This window comes from Erythrolamprus reginae, chromosome 9, assembly GCF_031021105.1.
Source record: "Erythrolamprus reginae isolate rEryReg1 chromosome 9, rEryReg1.hap1, whole genome shotgun sequence".
Taxonomy (NCBI): Eukaryota; Metazoa; Chordata; class Lepidosauria; order Squamata; family Dipsadidae; genus Erythrolamprus; species Erythrolamprus reginae.
In genome coordinates, this window is record NC_091958.1 from 53,875,281 (window position 1) to 53,903,062 (window position 27,782).

A 27,782-nucleotide genomic window follows, 5' to 3' on the forward strand; every position below is an offset into this window, starting at 1 on the left:
TGCAGACTGCGGAGTATTGGTGTGACATGGGCATTTTTGGGAAAGCCCATGATAGCTCTCGGAGCTGCATTCTGCACGATCTGAAGTTTCCGAACATTTTTCAAAGGTAGTCCCAGTTGTATGAGATAATCTCGTGGTTAGAACTACGATGCTCAGGTTTGTTTTACTGGAAGATCCACATGACCCTCAAGCCACACCCACAAAATAAGCCACACCCACAATGTGGTAGTAAACATTTTGGTCACCCTTCACTGCTTCCAGCGCACATGGGCGCATGCCAACCAGCCAATTTTCACCGCCTCTCCCTTCCCAGGAGTCACCACATGGCCTGTTTTGGATGCCAGGGCTCACGTGGAGACTCTGGGAGGGCGAAAAAAGGGCCTCCCATAAGTCCAGAAATGGGCCATTTTCAGCCTCTGGAGGGCCAAGGGAAGACCGTTTTTGCCCTCTTCAGGCTCCAGGAATACTCCCGGAGACTGGGGAGGACCCCATTTGGAATAATACAGTGATACCTCGTCTTAAAAAATTAATTGGTTCCGGGACGAGGTTTGTAAGGTGAAAAGTTTGTAAGACGAAACAATGTTTCCCATAGGAATCAATGGAAAAGTGATTAATACGTGCAAGCCCAAAACTCACCCCTTTTGCCAGCCGAAGCGCTCATTTTTGCACTGCTGGGATTCCCCTGAGGTTCCCCTCCATAGGAAACCCCACCTTCGGACTTCTGTGTTTTTGTGATGCTGCAGGAGAATCCCAGCAGGGGAATCCCAGCATCGCAAATATGAGTGCTTCGCTGGCAACGGAAGTCCGGAGATGGGGTTTCCCAGTGAGGGGAGCATCAGTGAAATGGCAGCATCGCAAAAACACCAAAGTCCTCAAAACCCCACCTCCGGACCTCTGCGATTTCACTGAGGCTCCCCTCGCTGGGAAACCCCACCTCCGGACCTCCGTTGCCAGCGAAGCACCCGTTTTTGCGCTGCTGGGATTCCTCTGCTGGGATTCCCCTGCAGCATCACAAAAACACGGAAGTCCATGGAGGGGAGATTCAGGGGCATCCCAGCAGCGCAAAAATGGGTGCTTCACTGGCAACGGAAGTCCGGAGGCGGGGCATCCCAGCTGTGGCGGTGGGTTTGTAAGGTGAAAATAGTTTGTAAGAAGAGGCAAAAAAATCTTAAACCCCGGGTTTGTATCTCAAAAAGTTTGTATGACGAGGCGTTTGTAAGACGAGGTATCACTGTACTGTGTTCAGTTCTGGAGAACTCACCTACAAAAAGATATGGATAAAATTGAACAGATCCAAAGACGGGCTAAAAAAATGGTGGAAGGTCTTAAGCATAAAACCTATCAGGAAAGACTTCATGAACTCAATCTGTCTAGTCTGGAGGACAGAAGGAAAAGGGGGGACATGATCGAAACATTAAAATATGTTAAAGGGTTAAATAAGGTTCAGGAGGGAAGTATTTTTAGTAGGAAAGTGAACACAAGGACAAGGGGGCACAATCTGAGGTTAGCTGGGGGAAAGATCAGAAGTAACGAGGAAATATGATTTGACTGAAAGAGTAGTAGATGCTTGGGACAAACTTCCAGCAGACGTGGTTGGTGAATCCACAGGAACTGAATTTCAACATGCCTGGGATAAACATAGATCCATCCTAAGCTAAAATACAGAAAATAGTATAAGGGCAGACTAGATGGACCACGAGGTCTTTTTCTGCCATCAATCTTCTATGTTTCTATTTCGAGCTTATTTGCTCTCATCAGCCAGCCATACCCTTACTGGGATTTCAACCTGCAGCCTCCGCCTTGTAAGGCAGTTGCCTTAGCCTCTAGGGCTAGGCTACAGACTCGCCTCCTTATCAGCAGGGAAGGGTTATGGGTGATTTTTGTTTGTCATGTCATCCTGGTATTTGGGAGGAGCATACAGCTTCCTTTTTGCCTCTTGGCCCCACTAGGGGCCATATTCCAATATATATATTATATTACTACATTTATAAAGAAGTTTATGAATCCAGCTGAATCAATCATCTGCGTGTGCTTCTGGAACCTGATTGTTCTGCGCAAACTGTAGTAGATTTACAACTCCCAGCCAACATGCAAATAAAATGTAGAGACCGGAAAATGAAGCTGAAGTGAAAATCCCCGAAGATTTGTAATTTAGACTCCTGGCGTCCCTCGCTGGGTGGAGAGGACACTTGAAACGGGCTTCCTTCTTTAAAGCAAATCTCCTTTATAATTGCATGACATGGTTGGAATGAGGAAGGGACATGAAATGTCAGCCGGAGATTTGAGACGTGGCAAGGCAGGGCCGAGAAGAAATACTTTGATCCTAACCTACCTCGAGGAAGAGCCGGCCAATTTAATTAAGGCCAGGAGTAAACAGAACCGTTCTTTATTGTACGATCGGCTGAAGCCGGTCCAAACAATTCTAGCGAAAGCGGCAGAGCCTCGCCTGCACAGATCTGTCCTTCCAACTTCTCCTCAAGGACAGCCCTCTCCTGGATTAGCAATTCAATCACAAGGGCCCCCCCAAAGCATGAATGTTTATTGCCAAGTCCCGTCAAGAATCAGGAAGGCGAGGATCGGGCAGAGTTGAGGAGTCATCCATCCACCTGCCATCAGGGAAAACAATTTCCAAGCAGGCAGTGAGTGATGGAACAGGGACGAGCGAGATAACCTGCCTGCAGTGTATCTTGGGTGGGGAAAAACCGGTTGCTCTCGCCATCGTTGGAAAGGTAGAGGGCCTAGGCGCAGGCAAGGAACGGTGGGCGGGGCTACAAGGAAAGCGTTCGAAATCCTTAGGACAGTAATGGCGGATAATTTTTTCCTCGCGTGCCAAAAAAAGATTGGGCTGGTGCGATTGTGCAAGCACGAGTGCCCATATAGTGCCCATAATTCAATGTGGGGCCTCTCTCCTGGGAGGAAACAGGGCCAGAAAAGGTGGGGAGACTGCGGAGTGTTGGTGTAACATGGGCATTTTTGGGAAAGCCCATGACTGCTCTCGCAGCTGCATTCTGCACGATCTGAAGTTTCCGAACACTTTTGAAAGGTAGCCCCATGTAGAGAGCTTTACAGTAGTCGAACCTCGAGGTGATGAGGGCATGAGTGACTGTGAGCAATGAGTCCTGGTCCAAATAGGGCCGCAACTGGTGCACCAGGCGAACCTGGGCAAACGCCCCCCTCGCCACAGCTGAAAGATGGTTCTCTAATGTGAGCTGTGGATCAAGGAGGACGCCCAAGTTGCGGACCCTCTCCGAGGGGGTCAATAATTCCCCCCCTTTTGCTTTTAAATTGATTCCTATGGGAAAAACTGCTTCTTCTTGCAAACTTTTCTACTTAAGAACCTGGTCACGGAATGAATTAAGTTTGTAAGTAGAGGTACCACTGTATTTGGAAGTCAACAAAGCATCCTGGAAGAATGCAACGCCAACTTCCTTCCCTACGCCTGCCAAAGGAAGGACTTTCCATTGATGTCCATTTAGCAATTGGCAGGCTTGGGCAGATAGAGTTGCAGAGGCTGGGAAGAAACGGATCCAACTTAAATGATGATTTACAGCATTATACTCGTTTTGCCCAAGCTGTCAGCGTTATTTGTGAGCGGGCACAGGCTCCATCTGCTCCTTGTACATTGTAAGTGAACAATTTATGACACGAGCATCGGAAATCTTCAGCGTTCAACAACAAGCCTCCAAGAAGCAACCTTGGAGCCTGCTAAGACTGGATGAGGGAGCTTGAAATGACATCAAGGAGAGGAAAGATAGGAACAGGATAGTAAGTGCGTTGTAGAGTTTTCCAGAAGGCCATTTTTACATTCACTGAAGTTTTAACTCCCCTTGACCTCAGATTTTACTAGTCAATGTAGAGTAGATTGAACATGTCCACGAGAAAGTAGTTGAATGTAAATTGCATGTGGATGTGTATTGGTGTCCATGGATGAGTGAAGATACAGGGTGCATTCCAAAAGTAATGCAATTTATTTATTCAATTTTTATGCCGCCTTTCTCCTTAGACTCAGGGCAGTTTACAACATGTTAGCAACAGCACTTTTTAACAGAGCCAGCCTATTGCCCCCACAATCCGGGTCCTCATATTACCCACCTCGGAAGGATGGAAGGCTGAGTCAATCTTGAGCCGGTGATGAGATTTGAACCGCTGACCTTCAGATCTACAGTCAGCTTCAGTGGCCTGCAGTACAGCACTCTACCTGCTGCGCCACCCCGGCTCTATTTTTTTTTAAAAAGTAATTTATTGAATAGAGTTGCACAAATACTTAAATTTCTTCAAAGTACTGTCCTTGGGCCTCTACACATTTTTTCCAGTGACTCTGCCATGACCAGTATGCACCCTGGAAGGCGTCTTCAGGGACCTCTTGCAAGGTCTTCGTCACTGCTGATTGGATTTCTTCTATGGTAGAAAAACGGGTTCCTTTCAGGGCTGGGAACAAAAAGAAGTCTGTGGGTGCGACATCAGGACTATGGGGGGGGCAGCGTTGGCACCTGGTGTCTTGTAGCGTGTTGTGGCAAGGCACGTTTTTCATCCATAGAAGAGATGCAATCAGCTGTGACGAAGACCTTGCGCGAGGTCCCCGAAGATGCCTTCCAGGGCACGTACCGGTCATGGCAGAGTTGCTGGAAAAAATGTGTAGAGGCCCAAGGACAGTACTTTGAAGAATTTAAAGTGTTTGTGCAAATCTGTTCAATAAATTACTTTTTTTAAGATTCTGAAGCTGCTTGGAAATGCTGAGTAGATTTATGTAGCATACAGCACATCGTACATGGATCAGAGATATACATTAACATTTCACCTAGAAATGATAGATATTTTCCTAATAACGATTTCTCATTTTACCCGAGTAGATACAATCCTGCTTCTGGGAGACACGTATGAAGAAATAACTCCTATCCATTCCCATGAGGAATCTGACACACCACGAAAATAAGCTCTACGATATTGTTTTTGGCCTTTATTTCCCCATTTGTCCTTCTTCCCTGTGGAGCCTCATTCCACAATTGTTCCTCGAGTTAATTTGGACACAACAACCCAAGATAAAAGTGCAAGCAATGAAATTGTTTGCCGATGGCTCATTTTCTTCCTAGAGCGAAAACACATGCTATCTTCATTTGTTTTAAAAGACAGGACATTGGTGGGAAATGGACCATTGTAAAGATCAAACTCTTGTGTCAACACAAGCCGAAGACCAGCTATGACTAGAAATCTTGGGTACTGTGGAGAAAGGAGAACACAGAACAATAGAATTCAAAGGGACCTTGGAGGTCTAGTCCAGGGGTAGGCAAGGTTGGCTCTTCTATGACACGTGGACTTCAACTCCCAGAATTCCAGAGCTAGCATGATTGGCTCGGGAATTCTGGGAGTTGAAGTCTACAAGTCATAGGAGAACCAACTTTGCCTAACCCTGGTCTAGTCCAACCCTCTTTTTAATCAGGAGACTCTATAACACAGGTCTTCAAACCTGGGAAATTTAAGACTTGTGGACTTCATCTCCCAGAATTCACTAGTCTGAGAGTTGAAGCTATGCTGGCTGGAGAATTCTGGGAGTTGAAGTCCACAAGTCTTAAAGTTGCAAGTTTAGGGACCCCTGTCCTATATGATTCCAGACAAATGATTGTACATAGAAACATAGAAGACTGACGGCAGAAAAAGACCTCATGGTCCATCTAGTCTGCCCTTATACTATTTCCTGTATTTTATCTTACAATGGATATATGTTTATCCCAGGCATGTTTCAATTCAGTGACTGTGGATTTACCAACCACGTCTGCTGGAAGTTTGTTCCAAGGATCTACTACTCTTTCAGTGAAATAATATTTTCTCACGTTGCTTTTGATCTTTCCCCCAACTAACTTCAGATTGTGTCCCCTTGTTCTTGTGTTCACTTTCCTATTAAAAACATTTCCCTCCTGAATCTTATTTAACCCTTTAACATATTTAAATGTTTCGATCATGTCCCCCCTTTCCCTTCTGTCCTCCAGACTATACAGATTGAGTTCATGAAGTCTTTCCTGATACGTTTGATGCTTAAGACCTTCCACCATTCTTGTAGCCCGTCTTTGGACCCATTCAATTTTGTCCACTCTCTCCTTGAAAATCTGCAGTGATGGAGCACCCATGTATGTATGTATCCATCCATCCATCCATCCACCCACCCACCCACCCACCCACCCACCCACTCATTTCATTCATTCATTCATTCATTCATTCATTCATTCATTCATTCATTCATTCATTGGATTTAAATGCCGCCCCTCTCCGAGGACTCGAGGGGTGGGTGGGGCTTACAACTTATAATAAAAAACAATAGCTAAATCCAATTAATTAAACTAGATAACTAACCTAAAATCCGCAATATACAGTACACATTCGGACCTCAAGCCATACATAGCATTCATCAACCAAGGGGTCAAGATCTTATCGGCCCAAGCCTGGTGACATAAATGAGTTTTAAAACTCTTACGGAAGGCAAAGAGGGTGAGGGCAGTGCAAATCTCTGGGGGGATCTGATTTCAGATCCAAGGTAGCCCCATGTAGAGAGCATTGCAGTAGTTGAACCTCGAGGTGATAAGGGCGTGAGCGACTGTGAGTAGAGTAGAGGCTCCCTGTCCAATTGTGCTCACGGTGGGGAAATGTCTCCTTAATTCTAGGGCGCATCTCTCTTTGCTAAGCTTTAAGTTTTATTCTTAACTCACCTCTCTTTTCTGTGGTGATCACAGTGGCTTCCAAGGGCTCACCCCAACCCTGCCGGGTCTTGGCCAACGCTCGGAAAATATAGGCGGATTCAGGGATGAGATCCGTAGCTGCAAACTGTTGAACGGAAGAGCCAACTTCCACCGTGGTGAACTTGTTGGGGCTGCTGGAAGCCAGGCGGTAAGCGATCTGGTACCCTGAATCCAGAGGGAGACATATGTGCATACTTATTTATTTATTTTATTTATTTATTGGATTTGTATGCCGCCCCTCTCCGCAGACTCAGGGCGGCTAACAACAGTAATAAAAACAGCATATAAAAATCCAATATTAAAACAGTTAAAAACCCTTATTATAAAACCAAACATGCATAAAATTGTAAAGGCCTAGGGGGAAAGAGTATCTCAGTTCCCCCATGCCTGATGGCAAAGCTGGGTTTTAAGGAGCTTACGAAAGGCAAGGAGGGTGGGGACAATTCTAATCTCTGGGGGGAGTTGGTTCCAGAGGGACGGGGCCACCACAAAGAAGGCTCTTCCCTTGGGTCCTGCCAAGCGACATTGTTTAGTTGACGAGACCCAGAGAAGGCCAACTCTGTGGGACCTAACTGGTTGCTGGGATTCGTGCAGCAGAAGGCGGTCCCTGAGATAGTCTGGTCCGGTGCCATGAAGGGCTTTAGAGAGCATAACCAACACTTTGAATTGTGACCGGAAACTGATCGGCAACCAATGCAGACTGCGGAGTGTTGGTGTAACATGGGCATATTTGGGGAAGCCCATGATTGCTCTCGCAGCTGCATTCTGCACGATCTGAAGTTTCCGAACACTTTTCAAAGGTAGCCCCATGTAGAGAGCATTACAGTAGTCGAGCCTTGAGGTGATGAGGGCATGAGTGACTGTGAGCAGTGAGTCCCGATCCAAATAGGGCCGCAACTGGTGCACCAGGCGAACCTGGGCAAACGCCCCCCTTGCCACAGCCGAAAGATGGTTCTCTAATGTGAGCTGTGGATCGAGGAGGATGCCCAAGTTGCGGACCCTCTCTGAGGGGGTCAATGATTCCCCCCCCCCCAGGGTGATGGACGGACGGATGGAATTGTCCTTGGGAGGTAAAACCCACAGCCACTCCGTCTTATCAGGGTATACATCAAAATTAATAACATGATTGTTGTGGTTGTGTTAGCTCAGCTGGTCTTTTGAGGAAGGGAAAATGTCAAGACGATTTAGCCCATCCTAATTCCTTATTTCAGCTTAAAGGGAAACAATTGAATGGGCTCCTTTTTTTAAGATGGATCAGCTGACTCGGTAATGCCTTCCTCCCTTTGCTTAAGTCCGATTCAGTACATTATCTGGCTAATCGCTGGAAAACGACTTCGGAGTGATAATCCACCATGAAATCTCGGCTAGTGTTTCACACTTCGTTCTCGGGAAGGAGATGCTACAGCCGTTTCACCTTCCTGGAGCATATCGATGTGCTCTGCACGCATGCCAGCGAGAAGTCCAAAGCAATGGAAACTGCAGTTTAATGTTTCCAAATGTAAAATAATGCACTTGGGGAAAAGGAGTCCTCAATCTGAGTATTGCATTGGCTGTTCTGTGTTAGCAAAAACTTCAGAAGAGAAGGATTTAGGGGTCGTGATTTCTGACAGTCTCAAAATGGGTGAGCAGTGTGGTCGGGCGGTAGGAAAAGCAAGTAGGATGCTTGGCTGCATAGCTAGAGGTATAACAAGCAGGAAAAGGGAGATTGTGATCCCCTTATATAGAGCGCTCGTGAGATCACATTTGGAATAATACTGTGTTCAGTTCTGGAGACCTCACCTACAAAAAGATATTGACAAAATTGAAGGGGTCCAAAGATGGGCTACAAGAATGGTGGAAGGTCTTAAGCATAAAACATATCAGGAAAGACTTCATGAACTTAACCTGTATAGTCTGGAAGACAGAAGGAAAAGGGGGGACATGATCGAAACATTTAAATATGTTAAAGGGTTAAATAAGATCCAGGAGGGAAGTGTTTTTAATAGGAAAGTGAACACAAGAACAAGGGGACACAATCTGAAGTTAGTTGGGGGGAAGATCAAAAGCAACGTGAGAAAATATTATTTTACTGAAAGAGTAGTAGATGCTTGGAACAAACTTCCAGCAGACGTGGTAGATAAATCCACAGTAACTGAATTTAAACATGCCTGGGATAAACATATATCCATTGTAAGATAAAATACAGGAAATAGTATAAGGACAGACTAGATGGATCAGGAGGTCTTTTTCTGCCGTCAGTCTTCTATGTTTCTATGTTTCTAAGTCTAGGCAGACGACTTCGATAAAGCTTGCTAGCTGGAAATGTCTCTGATCCTGACTGACTGCTTCTTCATCCAAATTTAACAGATTAACAGAGATGAAAGGTACCTTTTGGTCATCTAGTCCACCCCACCCTTTCCCGTCCAAGCAGGAGACCCTACAGTTTTTCTGCTTAGCATCCTTAGTCTTTTCAGCACATTGTTTTATCAACACATTATTTATTTATTTATTAGAGTGGAAAGGGACCTTGCAGGTCATCAAGTCCAACCCCCTGCTTAAGCAGGAAACCTTACAGCACCCCAGCCAAATGACAGCCCAATCTCCTCTTGAACGTGTCCAAAGTTGGGGAGTTCACAACCTCCGCTGGCAGGCCGTTCCACTGGTTGATTGCTCTGACCGTCAGGAAGTTCTTCCTTATTTCCAGGTTGAATCTCTCCTTGGTCAGCTTCCAACCATTGTTCCTGGTCTGGCCCTCTGCTGCCTTGGAAAACAGCATGACCCTCTCCTCTCTGTGGCAACCCCTCAAGTACCTGTAGACTGCTATCATGTCCCCCTTGGCCCTTCTTTTCTCTAGGCTATCCATACCCAGTTCCAGCCATCTCTCTTCATAAGTCTTGTATTCTAGTCCCCTAATCATTTTGGTTGTTCTTTTCTGCACCTTCTCCAGAGTTTCTATGTGGTGACCAGAACCGAATGCAGTACTGAACGTAGTGTTATAAGCAACTGCATTCTTTTTGCCGACGGTGTAAATCTTTTCAACACCACCGATAACACAGCTACTCTCCAAAAAGACCTTGACTCTGTGTCAGAATGGTCAAACATCTGGCAACTCCAAATCTCAACCAACAAATTGCTTCCTGATGGTCAGAGCGATCAACCAATGGAACAAACTATCAGCGGACGTTGTGAACTCCAACACTCTGGACATTTTTAAGGGAAGATTGAACTGCCACTTGACTGGTGTGCTATAGGGTTCCTGCTTGGGCAGGGGGTTGAACTCGATGGCCTTCATGGTCCCTTTCAACTCTAAGAATAAATAAATAAATAAATGCTCTGTCCTGCACATTGGGAAAAAGAATACAAGCTGAATAAACAAGACCTTACAGACAACCCTCACTCTGTAAAAGACCTTGGAATACTCATAACAAATGACCTAAGTGCCAAAGCCCACTGCAACACCATGGCCAAAAAAGCTTCAAGAGTTGTTAGCCTAATCATGCGTAGTTTCTGCTCTGGTAATCTCACACTACTAACCAGAGCCTACAAAACTTTCGCCAGACCAATCCTTGAATACAGCTCATCTGTTTGGAACCCACACTGCATTTCAGACATAAACACTCGAGAAAATGTCCAGAGATAATTTACTAGAAGAGCCCTCCACTCCTCCACTCACAACAGAATCCCCTACGCAACTAGACTACTTTGCCTTAAACCCAACCTAAGCATAGCCCATAAAATCATCTGCTACAACGACTACTTCAGCTTCAACCACAACATACGAGCACACAATAGATACAAACTTAAAGTAAACTGGTCTAAACTCGACTACAGGAAATATGACTTCAGTAACTAAGTAGTTGATGCATGGAACTCACAACCAGACTCTGTAGTATCATCACCCAACCCCCAAAACTTTACCCTTAGACTCTCCACTGTTGATCTCTCCTGATTCTTAAGAGGTCAGTGTGCATAAATGCACCAGAGTGCCTTCCGTCCCCTGTCCTAACGTTTCTCATTCATTCATTCATTCATTCATTCATTCATTCATTTATTAGATTTGTATGCCGCCCCTCTCCGTAGACTCGGGGCGGCTCACAACACGATAAAACAATTCATGACAAATCTAATAATTTACAATTTAAAATATTTTTTAAAAACCCATTATTAAACAGACATACATACACGCATACCATACATAAATTGTATAGGCCCGGGGGAAATATCTCAGTTCCCCCATGCCTGATGACAAAGGTGGGTTTTGAGGAGTTTACGAAAGGCAAGGAGGGTAGGGGCAGTTTTAATCTCTGGGGGGAGCTGGTTCCAGAGAGTCGGGGCCACCACAGAGAAGGCTCTTCCCCTGGGGCCCGCCAACCGACATTGTTTAGTTGACGGGACCTGGAGAAGGCCAACTCTGTGGGACCTAATCGGTCGCTGGGATTCGTGCGGCAGAAGGCGGTCTCGGAGATATTCTGGTCCGATGCTTTTATTAGTATCATGCATATAAATATTATTATATCTCTGTATATCACCAATACGTACTTGGCAAAGCAAATAAATAAATCCCCTGGTTAGGGCTGAAAAAGCCTTTTCAGAAGTATTAGGAATGAAAACCAGCCTGCAAGGATTTAGGGCTGGAAAAAACCTTCTTTGGAGGGAGTAAAAAAGCTGGGAAAATTGTTAGCATCTAGTTAGGGCTGGAACAATTTTCAGCCCCTTTTAGGGAGGAAAAAGGTGCATCTTATATTCCAAAATAGGAAGAGCAATTCTCAAAGGCCACATTTTATTACGTAGTCCCTCCATAATCCGTCTACTCTTTTCCTCCAAGCTCGCCTAATTATACTAATTATAAACCTGTATTTCACAGTTCTTTCTTCTTTCAGTGTTCAGAAATTTATTGGAAATTTCTATGCGTGCGCACCGGGCACATTCTGAGCAGGGGGGAGATTTTCAGCTTGACTGATGTGAATTCTCTCCCATTCTGATGGGTGAAGCTTTTGCGTCAGCTATTTGGGGATTTTTTTTACGCTTTTGTTTTTAAATGCGCTGCGATTCCAGTCGCTTTCCTTTCTAATTATTGTGCATTGTCTGTCTTTTAATTGTTGTAGTGTTCTTTTAATTCTACAGGCTGCTTCCCAAGTCCCAGGGAAAGAGAAAGCAAGATAAACATAATAAATCTAATCCAAATGTTTGTCAGGCTTTTGCTCTTTTCCTTCCATTCTTTTTTCTCCCCCCCCTCCCACATTTCTTGGCTCTTTTTTAAAAAAAAATGTTTTCGGAGACTGATTGTCATAACATGCAGGGAAATTTTGACAGGGATGAACAGACCCTTAAAAAAATATTATGTTTCATTGCAGAAGACACCAAACTGGCAGGAATAGCCAACACTCCAGGAGATAAGCACAAAATACAGCAGGATCTTGACAAACTTGAACAATGGGCGCTATCTAACCAAATGCAATTCAGTGGTGAAAAAAGTCAGGTTCTACATTTAGGCAAGAAAAACAAAACACACAGTATATGTGGTGCATTGCTCAACAGTAGTAACTATGAGAGGGACCTTGTAGTCCTAGTGGACAACCATCGAAATAGGAGCCAACCGTGTGCAGCAGCTGCCAAAAAAGCCAACACAGTTCTAGGCTGCATCAACAGAGGGAGAGAATCAAGATCACGTGAAGGGTTAATACCACTTTATAAGGCCTTGGTAAGGCCACACTTGGAATACTGGATCCAGTTTTGGTCACCACGATGCAAAAAGGATGTTGAGTGCAGAGAAGAGCAACAAAGAGGATTAGGGGCCCTAAAACATATGAAGAATGGTTGCAGAAACTGGGCATGGCTAATTTCATGAAAAGAAGGACCAATTGGGACATGATAGCAGTCTTCTGATATCTCAGGGGTTGCCACAAAGAAGAAGGAGTCAAACCTCATTCTCTCCTTCATTATTAACAAAGAAATTAGAAATGAAATTGCAGTCTTGGTAATGGATATGGAGACTCTAGAAAGAGTGCAGAGAAGAGCCACAAAGATGATTAGGGGACTGGAGGCTAAAACATATGAAAAATGGTGGCAGGAACTGGGCCTGTCTGGTTTAATGAAAAGAAGGACCTGGGCAGACATGATAGCAGCCTTCCAATAAGAAAGGGGAAGAAGAAGGAATCAAGCTATTCTCCAAAGCACCTGAAGGTAGAACAAGAAGCAATGGGGGGGGGGGGGAAACTAAATAAGGAAAGAAGCAACTTAGAACTAAGGCGAAATTTCCTGACAGTCAGAACAGTTAACCATGTGCAGCAGCCGAAATGTCACACAAACATCCAGCGAGATTTGGGCAAAAATTACTGATTTCTTTGTTTTCGCCCATACCTGGAAGCAAAAACTCCAGTAATTTTTACCAGAATCGCACTGGTTGTGTGTGCATGGCGCATGCACACCCAGAAGTAATATAGCTAAGCTATGTGCTCCATTTCCCACTACCAGAGCTGTGTTCCTGCCGTTCTGGGGCCCGGCTCATCCCTAGATATGTGTATCTGTGAGATTTCACTGAAATCTGTCTCGCGCACGTGTCTCATCGCAAAATTTCAGCGCGTTTTGCTTCCTGCTCAAAACCACACTGGGGCATGCATACACAGCACATGCGCGCAGTCAGGGGTGGGCTACTGCCTGGATGGGGGGGGGAACCAGGGGTGGGTAGCAGGCAGGACAGGGTGGAATGCAGTTCCACCGGTGGGAATGAAGATGCGTGCCCAGCTCCAGCTGATCGGCGGCGGTCACTTCCTGGATTACTGGTCTCATCTCGTCTCTCCTTTTTTTCTCTGCTGCTGCATCTGCGCTCCTTGCTTTTTTCCTCTTTCCTCCTTCCTGACCTCGGATGAGCTTCCCTCTCTCCTGCCTGGCTCCCCTCCAGCCTCACGCAGCCACCTCCCGCCAGAGATGCAAGCAGAAGGCGTGGGTGGAAGAGGCGTGGCAGCATTTATGCTTCTGGCAGCACCCGTTCGCCTAGCTACCCAGCTTGAGCCAGGGGGGGGGGCCACCCAGGAAGAAGAACGCCAGAAACGCGAAGCAAATTGTCACCCCAGCGAGCGACACTGGTAAGGTTCCAAGTCGAGGACTTAACAATTCACTTGAACGATGACGATTGTTCAAACCACTCCCACCTGGTCACATGGCCGGCAAGCCACTCCTACCCAGTCACATGACCATTAAGCCACACCCACAAAATAAGCCACACCCGCAGTGTAGCAGTAAAAATTTTGGCTGCCCATTCCTGGGGGGAACGCAGTGGGGTAGCGAAAATGAAGCTCCACCCCAGAGCACCCAATTTGCACTGAATAGAATATAATTTTTAATTGGCCAAGCGTGATTGGACACACAAGGAATTTGTCTTGGTGCAGATGCTCTCAGTGTACATAAAAGAAAAAGATACATTTGTCCAGAATCATGTGATACAACACTTAATGAATTGTCATAGGGGTCAAATAAGCCATGAAGAAAAAATCAATATTAATACAAATCTTAAGGATACAAGCAACAAGTTACAGTCCTACAGTCCTAAGTGGGAGGAAAAGGATGATACGAATGATGAGAAAAACTAGTAGAACTAGAAGTGCAGATTTAGTAAAAAGTCTGACAGTGTTGAGGGAATTATTTGTTTAGCAGAGTGACGGCGTTTCGGGGGGAAAAACTGTCCTTGTGTCTAGTTGTCTTGGTGTGCAGGGCTCTGTAGCAACGTTTTGAGGGTAGGAGTTGAAACAGTTTGTGTCCAGGACGCGAGGGGTCAATCAATATTGAAGAAGTTGAAAGAAAATGCAGGGCATCCTGCATAATCCCAGCGGCCGATAAGGTCCCACAGAGTTGGCCTTCTCCGGGTCCTGTCGACGAAACAATGTCGTTTGGTGGGCCCCAGGGGAAGAGCCTTCTCTGTGGTGGCCCCGGCCCTCTGGAACCAACTCCCCCCAGAGATTAGAACGGCCCCCACCCTCCTTGTCTTTCGCAAATTACTTAAGACCCACCTTTGTCGCCAGGCATGGGGGAGTTAAGTTATCCTTTCCCCCTAGGCCGTTACAAGTTATGCATGGTATGTTTGTGTGTATGTTTGGTTTTTTATAATAAGGGTTTTTTAGTTGTTTTTATTAATTGGATTGTTCATGTTGTTTTACCACTGTTGTTAGCCGCCCCGAGTCTGCGGAAATGGGCGGCATACAAATCCAATAAATAATAATAATAATAATAATAATAATAATAATAATAATAATAATAATCCACGCCCACAGTGTGGTAGTAAAAATTTTGGTAGCCCTTCACTGCGCGCAATGTACCGGTAACAGCCATCGGCTCCTGATGCCAGAGATGTAAGCTAGAACTATAAGCTGCAAAATAATTGCTCATCTATGGGCATGCAGGGATAATAAAATGAAATAAAATGAAGGGCTCAGCAAAGAATGAAAAAAATATATGTATCAGAAGCTCGGATACGCTTTTCACGGGATCGCAACGCTAGAGGAGTTTCAAAATTATAATCCCAGCTCTGTGTTTAAGCTTCAGCTGATGCACTCAGTTACATAAAAAGTTGTCGCAAATTATGTGACAATTCTGGCCTAAGCTGAAATCCATTAAAAATGTCCTCCTCTGCTCTTCGGTTTAGGCACCGGGCTTAAATAAATGCAAATGCATTTGATGAACAAGAAGCTGGCGACAATCCCTTCCGCGAGTGGCTCAACCTATTAAGATACTTTCTCATCAATATTATCCATGTAACTCGGAGCTACGTATTTGCATAAGAAACTTATGGCTAGCTTAAGGAAGAGCAGCGAAGTCCTCTGAAAAATCTGCAAAACACTAATAGGAGTATTAGCAACCAGGTGGTGCTGTTAGATATTTGCATTAAACAAGTTTAATCTTCAGAGATCATTAACTAGGGAACTTCAGGGGAGATAAAAAAATAGAGAAAACCAAGCGGTAATGTCTTGAGATTTATCCTTTCGAAATGCAACACCGCCTGCCGAGGTGGAGAAGTCCAGAAACACTTCACAAGAAGAGTCCTTCACTCCTCCTCACGTAACAAATTACCCTACTGCTCCAGACTTCAAATACTAAATCTAGAAAATTTACAACTACGTCGTCTCCGAACTGATTTAACTGTTGTTTGTTTGTTTGTTTGTTTGTTTGTTTATTTATTTATTTATTAGATTTGTATGCCGCCCCTCTCTGAAAAACTTGTTCATAAAATCATACATCATACTGTACTCCCTGTCAGTGACGACTTCACCTTTAACAACAACAACACAAGAGCACGTAATAGATACAAACTGAATGTAAATCGCTCCAAACTTGACTGCAGAAAATACGATTTCAGCAAAAGAGTGGTCACTGCCTGGAACTGTTGTTGCTTCCCCCAACCCCAAAATCTTCAACCTTACATTATCAACAATTGACCTCTCCCCTTTTCTAAGAGGTCTGTAAGGGGCGTGCATAAGTGCACTTATGTGCCTAATGTCCCTGCCCTACTGTCTTATTATCCTTTCTATTACTACGTTCTACTTATGTTATGTTATGTTAATATGTACTATAATACTATACTTGTTTCACAAATAAATAAATAAAAATAAATAAATAAAGTCAGATCTGAGGAAGTAAACTTTGCCTGAAGTCTACCATGAATGGTCCTAATTATTCTTGGGACAGAAGGCCCAAAGTGTTCCTCAGAGGAAGAGGAAGGAAGGTGCCAGCTAAGGAGGACTTGGTGGCGCAGTGGTTAGAGTGCAGTACTTCAAACTGTTTCTGCTGACTGCTGGCAGTTCAAATCTCACCACCGGCTCAAGGTTGACTCAGCCTTCCATCCTTCCGAGGTGGGTCAAATGAGGACCCAGATTGTTGGGGGCAAGAGGCTGATTCTGTAAACCGCTTAGAGAGGGCTGTAAAGCACTGGGAAGCAGTATATAAGTCTTAAGTGCTATTGCCCTTCCTTCCTTCCATCCATCCATCCTTCCGAGGTGGGTCAAATGAGGACCCAGATTGTTGGGGGCAAGGGGCTGATTCTGTAAACCGCTCGGAGAGGGCTGTGGAAGCACTATGAAGCGGTATAGGGGAAAAATCTCTGAATAAATGTCTCATTTAGAAACAGAATTATTGCCCTCGACTATAGTCCTAAATTGAGGACTACCTGTACAATTTGATTACTTCAAAGTTGAAGCTTGGTAGGAAAACACAGATTTGACTCCCGAAAGTATAAAACTCACTCTGTAATTCAGTGAGGAATGTTTGGAAAATGTTCACCGCAGATTTTGTTTCTGAAAACACTACTACTTCTACTTCTACTTCTACTACTACTACTACTACAACTATTACAGTGAACCCTCGATCATCGCGAGGGTTCCGTTCCAGGACCCCACGCGATGATCGATTTTTAGCGAAGTAGCGGTGCGGAAGTAAAAACACCATCTGCGCTTGCGCAGATGGTGTTTTTGCTTCCACTGCCGCCCGCCCTTCGCCCGCCCACCCCGTTGCTCGCGCCCGCCCACCCCATTGCTCACGCTGTTGCTGGGGCCGCTTCCCAGCTGGGGAGCCGAGCTAGGGATTCCCCAAGCGTGCGCGCTTTCCCCCAGCAACGCGCGCGCGGTCGGGACTCCCTAGCTCGGCTCCCCAGCTGGGGAGCGGAGCTGCGATGTCCCCAAGCGCGAGGGCACCGCCCGCCCGCCCACGCTGTTGCTGGGGCCGCTTCCCAGCTGGGGAGCCGAGCTAGGGAGTCCGGACCGCGCGCGCGTTGCTGGGGAAAGTGCGCGCGCTTGGGGAATCCCTAGCTCCGCTCCCCAGCTGGGAAGCGGAGCTAGGGATTCCCCAAGCGCGCGCGCTTTCCCCAGCAATGCGCGCGCGGTCCGGACTCCCTAGCTCGGCTCCCCAGCTGGGGAGCGGAGCTGCGATGTCCCCAAGCGCGCGGGCACCGCCCGCCCGCCCGCCCACGCTGTTGCTGGGGCCGCTTCCCAGCTGGGGAGCCGAGCTAGGGAGTCCGGACCGCGCGCGCGTTGCTGGGGAAAGCGCGCGCGCTTGGGGAATCCCTAGCTCCGCTCCCCAGCTGGGAAGCGGAGCTAGGGATTCCCCAAGCGCGCGCGCTTTCCCCAGCAACGCGCGCGCGGTCCGGACTCCCTAGCTCGGCTCCCCAGCTGGGGAGCGAGCTGCGATGTCCCCAAGCGCGCGGGCACCGCCCGCCCGCCCACGCTGTTGCTGGGGCCGCTTCCCAGCTGGGGAGCCGAGCTAGGGAGTCCGGACCGCGCGCGCGTTGCTGGGGAAAGCGCGCGCGCTTGGGGAATCCCTAGCTCCGCTCCCCAGCTGGGAAGCGGAGCTAGGGATTCCCCAAGCGCGCGCGCTTTCCCCAGCAACGCGCGCGCGGGTCCGGACTCCCTAGCTCGGCTCCCCAGCTGGGGAGCGAGCTGCGATGTCCCCAAGCGCGCGGGCACCGCCCGCCCGCCCACGCTGTTGCTGGGGCCGCTTCCCAGCTGGGGAGCCGAGCTAGGGAGTCCGGACCGCGCGCGCGTTGCTGGGGAAAGCGCGCGCGCTTGGGGAATCCCTAGCTCCGCTCCCCAGCTGGGAAGCGGAGCTAGGGATTCCCCAAGCGCGCGCGCTTTCCCCAGCAACGCGCGCGCGGTCCGGACTCCCTAGCTCGGCTCCCCAGCTGGGGAGCGATCTGCGATGTCCCCAAGCGCGCGGGCACCGCCCGCCCGCCCACGCTGTTGCTGGGGCCGCTTCCCAGCTGGGGAGCCGAGCTGGGGTGTCCCCGCGCGTGCCGCCCGCCCGCCCACGCCGTTGCTCGCGCCGCCGCTGGGGTCTTACGGGGGCAAGAGGGGGAAGACCCAGGGAAGCCTCTGCCCGGCGGGGAAACTCCACCATCTACGCATGCGTGGAAGGGCACGCATGCGCAGATGGTGGAGTTTACTTCCGGGTTGAAAACTCGCGAAATAGCCCTTTCGCGATCCTTGAGGACGCGAAACTCGAGGGTTCACTGTATTATTATTATGTCAGTACAACACAGCAAACAAGATCACTATGCTGGATTTCATATTTCATCACCAGTCGGGCGCTTCCCAAGCACCTAGGACTGCGTGATGTAGCAGCGAATTATGTTTGCCGATCCCAGTAAAGCGGCCTTTTGCAATTGACAGATGGAGATTTTGTCAATTCCGATGGTTTTCAAATGTCCGCTGAGATCCTTTGGCCCTGCGCCCAGCGTGCCAAGGACCACTGGGACCACTTTCACGGGCTTATGCCAGAGTCGTTGCAGCTCGATTTTTAGATCTTCGTATTTCACTAATTTCTCTAGCTGCTTCTCCTCAATTCTGCTGTCTCCTGGGATTGCGATGTCGATGATCCATACTTTCTTTTTCTCCACGATCACGATGTCTGGTGTGTTATGCTTCAGAATTATTATTATTATTATTATTATTATTATTATTATTATTATTATTATTATGTCAGTACAACACAGCAAACGAGATCACTATGCTGGATTTCGTATTTCATCACCAGTCGGGTGCTTCCCAAGCACCTAGGACTGCGTGATGTAGCGGCGAATTATGTTTGCCGATCCCAGTAAAGCAGCCTTTTGCAATTGACAGATGGAGATTTTGTCAATTCCGATGGTTTTCAAGTGTCCGCTGAGATCCTTTGGCCCTGCGCCCAGCATGCCAAGTACCACTGGGACCACTTTCACGGGCTTATGCCAGAGTCGTTGCAGCTCGATTTTCAGATCTTCGTATTTCACTAATTTCTCTAGCTGCTTCTCCTCAATTCTGCTGTCTCCTGGGATTGCGATGTCGATGATCCATACTTTCTTTTTCTCCACGATCACGATGTCTGGTGTGTTATGCTTCAGAATTATTATTATTATTATTATTATTATTATTATTATTATTATTATTATTCCACTAAAGCAGAAGGAACTCCATCTAAACACAAAGACAGCTAGCAGAATAGGTTATCCAAAATTTAAATGCCCAATATTGCTCTTTCTGCTCCCCAAAAAAGGAAACCCCATGAAACAGCTTTTAAATTTGGAGTCATTTGCTGCAAAGCAAAACTGCAGGATTTTAAATCTTTTTTTCCAAGGGACTGAAAAGGAGATTGTTTTTATTATTGGAGATTTTTAAAGTGACAGATATACGAATTCACACCCTCCCTCCGTTAAGATTTTGTTTGGCTCTAGAAATATAGTTGGATAAAAATAGCCAATTTCAAAGCAGGAAAAATAACTGAAATGACCCTTGTCAATTCTACATCTTTTTTCCTTATTTTAAGAATAAATAAGGAGCTGTTGAAGAGAAATTGTCAGTGAAATATGAAAAATCTGCCGTTGAAAAGATCTCCAAATTGGTCAAAAAAAAACCCCCCTGATCATTTAAGAGATTGGCCTTCAAAAGGCACTTGAGCTCCAGCGGTTGGTTTCCTTGGGAAAAACGCCGGGATGGGGAACTTCTACAAGGCCAGGTGAACTCAAACAAGGAAAATCAATAGAGGTAAATGGAAAGTGTTGAAGGAGAAATGAATGAATGCCCCAGGGCTGTAGGAGCAAGACAGCAATAAATGCAAAAGGCATTTTAAAGGCCATTAAAGACATGAAGAATAGAAAGCTGGCATAAAACAGGAGTCACAACATCACTAAACACGTAAGGAACATCATAAGGCAAATATATATATATGTATAGAGAGGGGTATTTTCAGAGTTGAGTGGAGAGAGGCAATCACAGTGCCAACCTCTTTTAAATGGAAGGCTAATTGAGCTGCCCTCCAAGGGGAAATGATTCAGAGATTCGGAAATATTTATACAGTACAGGAATTGAGAGATGTCCAGTTCCTGTTGATTCAGAGGGTCAATCCAAGGGTGCTTTACAAAAGTCAGCTGGACTTTCTTTCTTGTTTTCTTTTGTCCTTGAAAGGTTTAGTTTAGAAACATAGAAACATAGAAGACTGACGGCAGAAAAAGACCTCATGGTCCATCTAGTCTGCCCTTATACTATTTCCTGTGTTTTATCTTAGGATGGATCTATGTTTATCCCAGGCATGTTTAAATTCAGTTACTGTGGATTGACCAACCACCTCTGCTGGAGGTTTGTTCCAAGGATCTACTACTCTTTCAGTGAAATAATATTTTCTCACGTTGCTTTTGATCTTTCCCCCAACTAACTTCTCTAGAAAGAGTGCAGAGAAGAGCAACCGGGATGATGAGGGGACTGGAGGCCAAAACCTACGATGAACGGTTGCAGGAACTGGCCATGGCTAGCCTAGTGAAGAGAAAGACCAGGGGAGACCTGATAGCAGTCTTCCAATAATTGAGGGGCTGCCACAAAGAAGAGGGAGTCAAGAAGGTAGAACAAGAAGCAATGGTTGGAAACCAATCAAGAGAGAAGCAATTTAAGAGAGTTGTCGAAGCGTGGAACTCATTCCCGGACTCAATAGTGTCAACCCCTAACCCCCAACATTTCTCCCTTAGACCATCCACGATTGACCTCTCCAGGTTCCTAAGAGGTCAGTAAAGGGTGTACATAAGTGCACTAGTGTGCCTTTCGTCCCCTGTCCAATTGTCTTTCCTTTATCTCATATATCATATATATTTTCTTCCTTTCATATATCTTCTCCTCTATTTTTACATATTATCTTTGTATATATTACTACATGTCTATTCTCTTCCATATGTATTGTGTATTGGACAAATGAATGAATAAATAAATAAATAAAATAAAAATTTAGAACTAAGGAGACCATTCCTGACAATTAGAACAATTAATCAGTGGAACAGCTTGCCTCCAGAAGTTATGAATGCTCCAACACTGGAAGTTTTAAAGAAGAGATTGGATAACCATAGAAGTCTTCCAATACTTGAGGGGCTGCCGCAGAGAGAAGGAGGAGGGTCAAGCTATTTTCCAAAGCACCTGAAGGCATAGTTCCCTCTAAGCTGAGCAGTGAGCAATCGCTCACTTAAAAATCATCATCAACTCAGAGTTTTCCAAACCTGCCCAGAAGCCGAGAGGGAAAGAGTGAGAGGGAAGGAGAGAGAGAGGAAGAGAGGAAGAGAGAAACAGATAGAAAAAAGAGAGGAAGGAAAAGAGAAAGAAAAAGAATGGGAGTAAGGAAGAGAGAAAGAAAATCAAAATCGAGTTTGAAACTAGCTCAACTATTTAAGTGGCATTTTGATATTGATAGAGTTGCCTTATTATGAGATCACTGTCATAGACACACAGTACAGTATTTTATTTTGAAATTCTCTGAGGCAAAACAGGGTGGGTTTTTTGTTTGTTTGTTTGTTTGTTTGTTTGTTTATTTATTTATTTATTATTTATTTATTTATTTATTATTTTTGTGCCACCCAGTCCCGAAGGGACTGCCGCTCAGACACTATACTTTTCCGCCCCCCCCCCCCCAAAAAAAAAATTAGAGGGAACACTGCCTGAAGGTCAGACAAGGAATAATGGATGGAAACTAACCAAGGAGAGATTCAACCCGGAAATAAGGAGGAATTTTCTGACACTGAGAACAATCAACTGATGGAACAGAAGTTGCCTTCAGAGGTTCTGGGGCTTTTTCATTGGAGGTTTTGAAGAAGAGATTGGACTGCCGTCAGAAATAGTCTAGGGCAGGGGTAGGCAAAGTTGGCTCTTCTATGAATTATGGACTTCAACTCCCAGAATTCCTCAGCCAATCAATGCTAGCTCAGGAATTCTGGGAGTTGAAGTCCACATGTCATAGAAGAGCCAACTTTGCCTACCTCTGGTCTAGGGTCTCCTGCTTGGACAGGGGGTTGGACTAGATGACCTACAAGGTCCCTTCCAACCCTTCTAATCTATATCTGTATTATCAAAGAAGATTCTTCAGTTGCCTTTTGAATAGCACCTTTGGAGTAGGTTGGTTGACCTGGTGGATTGAGTATCTCCATAGATCTCCAGATGCCAGCTTCCAAAATCCAGCCTTTTTTATTATTTATTATTCTATTATTTATTTATTTTGTCCAATACACAATGAGGGTTTTAGTGGGTATATATCTATATACACATAGTAAAATACATGATGAAGGTTATAGAGGAGATACTCATAGTAAAATAGACATAGAAACATAGAAGACTGACGGCAGAAAAAGACCTCATGGTCCATCTAGTCTGCCCTTATACTATTTCCTGTATTTTATCTTACAATGGATATATGTTTATCCCAGGCATGTTTAAATTCGGTTACTGTGGATTTACCAACCAAGTCTGCTGGAAGTTTGTTCCAAGGATCTACTACTCTTTCAGTAAAATAATATTTTCTCATGTTGCCTTTGATCTTTCCCCCAACTAACTTCAGATTGTGTCCCCTTGTTCTTGTGTTCACTTTCCTATTAAAAACACTTCCCTCCTGAACCCTATTTAACCCTTTAACATATTTAAATGTTTCGATCATGCCCCCCTTTTCCTTCTGTCTTCCAGACTATACAGATTGAGTTCATTAAGTCTTTCCTGATATGTTTTATACTTAAGACTTAGATATATACTAAAAAATATATCTAAGAAAGAATAGAATAGAAGTTATAGTAATAGAACATATCAATGAAAGAATAGAAGAGGAGATATAGGAATAGAAGAAAGGTATAGGAGATATAGGAGAGCAATAGGACAGGGGATGGAAGGCACTCTAGTGCACTTGTACTCGCCCCTTACTGACCCCTTAGGAATCTGGATAGGTCAACCTCCCTCTTTCGATTTTTGTTAAGCTTCCCAAGTAACCTTTTTCTCTTTCCAAAGAACTGATCCAACCACAAGCAAGCCACATTCTGCTGACATAGCTTCTGGCCTGCTTTTCGTAACTCCATCCCAAGGCAGTTAATGGAGCATGTCAGCAGCCTCCCCAAAAATAAACCCGGTGTCCTCCAAAGGGGTTGGACTTGATTTCCAGTAATTCCTAAACAAACATCCAATGTTATATGCGCTCTGCCAGTTTATTGTATGTTGCTTAAAGCAATAGTTCCCTACTCAGTTGTTTGGGCCTGGCTTCCCTATCGGGAGCACCTGATTCTCGCTCCTCTTTAGATGAGTCCTTTGGCGCAATCTGTGGTTTATAATTAGCATCCAGAGGTGTGCTACAAGCTGCCTTCAAACAAAAGCAGGATCCGCTGGCACACCACCGCTTTCTGAGCCAAATAAATGGCAACGGTTTAATGTGCCTATTAAATGTTAGGTCACTCTAAGTCGTTTCTTCCCTCAAAGCAAACAAGCAGGAGCAAGAACAGGTTGCGCACTCTGAATACTAATGCTGGGTTTTTTATACTCATCGTCACCTTCCAAAGCTCTTCAGACATGGCACGGACAAGTGTGGGCCAGGAGAACAAGGATTAATGATGATGGAGGAGGAGGAGGAATTCTGGGTAAGGAGACAAGCATTAATGGAGAAGGGGGAGGAGGAAGAAGAGGAGGAGGAGGAGGAGATGGAATGGTGGTGGAGTAGGGAGAGGAGGAGGAGGAGTAAGGAGAACAAGTATTAATGAAGATGGAGATGGAAATGATGGAGGAGGAGGAGTTCTGAGTAAGGATACAAGCATTAATGGAGAACGAGGAGGAAGAGGAAGAAGAGGAGGAGAAGGAGATGGAATGGTGGTGGAGAAGGAAGAGGAGGAGAAGGAGGAGGAGCAAGGAGTACAAGCATGAATGATAATGGAGGAGGAGGAAGAGTTCAGAGTAAGGAGACAAGCATTAATGGAGAAGGGGAGGAAGAGGAAGAAGAGAGGAGAAGGAGATGGAATGGTGGTGGAGGAAAAGAGGAGGAGCAAGGAGAACAAGCATTAATGGAGATGGAGATGATGGAGGAGGAGGAGGAGTTCTGAGTAAGAAGACAAGCATTAATGGAGAAGGAGAAGGAAGAGGAAGAGGAAGAAGAGGAGAAGGATATGGAATGGTGGTGGAGGAGAAGGAGGAGGAGCAAGGAGAACAAGCATTAATGGAGAAGGAGAAGGAAGAGGAAGAGGAAGAAGAGGAGAAGGATATGGAATGGTGGTGGAGGAGGAAGAGGAGGAGAAGGAGGAGGAGAAAGGAGAACAAGCATTAATGGAGATGGAGATGATGGAGGAGGAGGAGGAGGAGTTCTGAGTAAGGAGATGGAATGGTGGAGGAGGAGGAAGAGGGAGAGGAGGAGAAGCAGGAGGAGCAAGGAGACAAGCATGAACAGAAGAGAAGAATAATTTCACTTACCAAGAATAACCCCATTCGGTTCCTCGGGGGCTTGCCACATAATTTGCACGGACGTTAGCCTCACTTCTGGAAACACCAGCCGGACTGGGGGACCAGGAACTGCAAGAAACCCAAAAAAATATTGTAAGGATGGTTAGTTGCTGAATGGTTCAAGGAGATCCAGATCTTGGCTCTTGATAAACGTCCTGCTCGCAGAAAGCTCTAGACCCAATCTCTAGGATCCAATGGGAAAAGCCCAGAAAATGAAAACTTTTTTGGAGACACCTTTTCCCCCTTGATTTGTCCTCCCTTTCTTGCCTATGAGCTTTAGGGAGTGACCCCTCCTCCTAGTATTGTGTGATAGAGAAAATGATTTTTCTCTATCCACCTTTTCTATCCCATGCGTGATTTTATACACTTCGATCAGGTCACCCCTTCAACGCCGTCTTTCAAGGCTGAAGAGACCAAGGCGTTGCAACCTGGTTTCCTAAGGGAGGGGCGCCATTTCCTTGATCATTCTTGTTGTTGTTGTTGTTATTATTATTATTATTATTATTATTATTATTATTATTATTATTTGGATTTGTATGCCGCCCCTCTCCGCAGACTCGGGGCGGCTAACAACAGTAACAAAACAGTATAATCCAATACTAAAAACAGTTAAAACCCATTATATAAAAATCAGTCATACATACAGACATACCATGCATAAAATTTTAAAGGCCTAGGGGGAAAGTGTATCTCAGTTCCCCCATGCCTGGCGGCAGAGGTGGGTTTTAAGCAGCTTACGAAAGGCAAGGAGGGTGGGGGCAATTCTAATCTCTGGGGGGAGTTGGTTCCAGAGGGCCGGGGCCACCACAGAGAAGGCTCTTCCCCTGGGTCCCGCCAAGCGACATTGTTTGGTTGACGGGACCCAGAGAAGACCCACTCTGTGGGACCTAACTGGTCGCTGGTATTCGTGCGGCAGAAGGCAGTCCCGGAGATATTCTGGTCCGGTGCCATGAAGGGCTTTAAAGGTCATAACCAACACTTTGAATTGTGACCGGAAACTGATCGGCAACCAATGCAGACTGCGGAGTGTTGGTGTAACATGGGCATATTTGGGAAAGCCCATGACTGCTCTCGCAGCTGCATTCTGCACGATCTGAAGTTTCCGAACACTTTTCAAAAGTAGCCCCATGTTGCTCTTTTTTGCACCTTTTCTAGTTCCATTATATCCTCCTTGTGGTGCGGTGACCAGAACTGTACACAGCACTCCAAGTGTGGTCTCACCATTGATTTGTACAGAGGGAATACAACACCTGCCGACCTATTTTCGATTCCTTTCCTAATCATGCCAAGCATGGAATTTGCTTTTTTTTTACTGCTGCTGCGCACTGGGTTGACATCTTCATTGAGCTGTCCACCAAAACCCCAGGATCTTATATCATGGGCTTCCCTAAATATGCCCATGTCACACCAACACTCTGCAGTTTGCATTGGTTGCCGATCAGTTTCCGATCACAATTCAAAGTGTTGGTTATGACCTATAAAGCCCTTCATGGCACCGGGCCAGGTTATCTCTGGGACCGCCTTCTGCCGCACGAATCCCAGTGACCAATTAGGTCCCACAGAGTGGGCCTTCTCCGGGTCCCGTCAACTAAACAATGTTGTTTGGCGGGACCCAGGGGAAGAGCCTTCTCTGTGGCGGCCCCGGCCCTCTGGAACCAACTCCCCCCAGAGATTAGAATATCCCCCACCCTCCTTGCCTTTCGTAAGCTTCTTAAAACCCACCTCTGTCGTCAGGCATGGGGGAATTAAGATATTCTTTCCCCCTAGGCTACTACAATTTATGTATGGTACGTTTGTATGTATGATTGTTTTTAAAATAAGGGTTTTTAGCTTCTTTAGTATTGGATTGTTGCATGTTGTTTTTACCACTGTTGTTAGCCGCCCAGAGTCTACGGAGAGGGGCGGCATACAAATCCAATAAAATGAAATGAAATGAATATATCACAACTGTACTCAACTTCCTGCCCTCTGGATGTTGGAAACTACAACTCCCAACGAGGAGGCACCTTGGGCGGGCAGGTGGGAGCTGGGATGGGAGCTGTAGTCCAAAGGCATCTGCTGGGTGCCATGTAGGTTAAGCATCGCATCCTGTGGAGTTGCTGAATTATCTCGAGAGGGAGAGGTTAATTTCCACATCATCTGGTTCATGAATATTCACCGGGCACATTGCTCGCTTCCCAACTGAATTATCTGCTAATTGCATGTACTCATCGCGAGGGCCTTGATCCTCCTGAGCACCAAAGGGGAGGGTGATGGTTGGGGGGGGAGCGGTTGAAGAGAGACACAGATGACAAATTACCTACACCAAGGTCACCAGGGGGACTTAATGATAATTTGCAAACCTGGAGGCACCTTAAACCCAAATCCCACCTTTCCTGTTACCTGGGATGTTTTTTAATTAAACCGATCGGGGAGAGATCACGCAAGCTTATGTCTGGAGTTTGGGAAACGGAAAAGCAAATAGCACCATTTGTCACCCAGGGCTGGAGGAAGAATGAAGTAGCCAGATTCTGATTTAGTTTAGTTTAGTTTAGTTTATTTAGATTTGTATGCCGCCCCTCTCTGAAGACTCGGGGCGGCTCCGACTCTCTGGAACCAGCTCCCCCCAGAGATTAGAACTGCCCCCACCCTCCTTGCCTTTCGTAAGCTCCTTAAAACCCACCTTTGTCGTCAGGCATGGGGGAACTGAGACATCTCCCCCGGGCATATACAATTCATGCATGGTATGTTTGTATGTATGTTTGTTTAGTAAATTGGTTTTTTTTTAAATCAAACCAGGGTTTTTTAAATATCTTAAATTATATTTGGATTTGTTATAAATTGTTTTATTCTGTTGTGAGCCGCCCCG

The 27,782-nt window shown here is 45.8% G+C and overlaps 1 protein-coding gene across 4 annotated transcripts in view; it reads right to left on the reverse strand.

Moving 5' to 3' along the window:
• Positions 1-27,782, reverse strand: part of SDK1 (sidekick cell adhesion molecule 1) — a 601,127-nt gene that overhangs the window by 99,816 nt on the left and 473,529 nt on the right. For all 4 annotated transcript variants that reach the window (XM_070761314.1, XM_070761317.1, XM_070761313.1 and 1 more), the window contains exons 28-29: positions 24,905-25,003; positions 6,699-6,893 (exon numbers count right to left, since the gene is read on the reverse strand). In XM_070761314.1, coding sequence (XP_070617415.1) covers positions 6,699-6,893; positions 24,905-25,003 — 294 coding nt within the window. The remainder of the gene's footprint in view (positions 1-6,698; positions 6,894-24,904; positions 25,004-27,782) is intronic.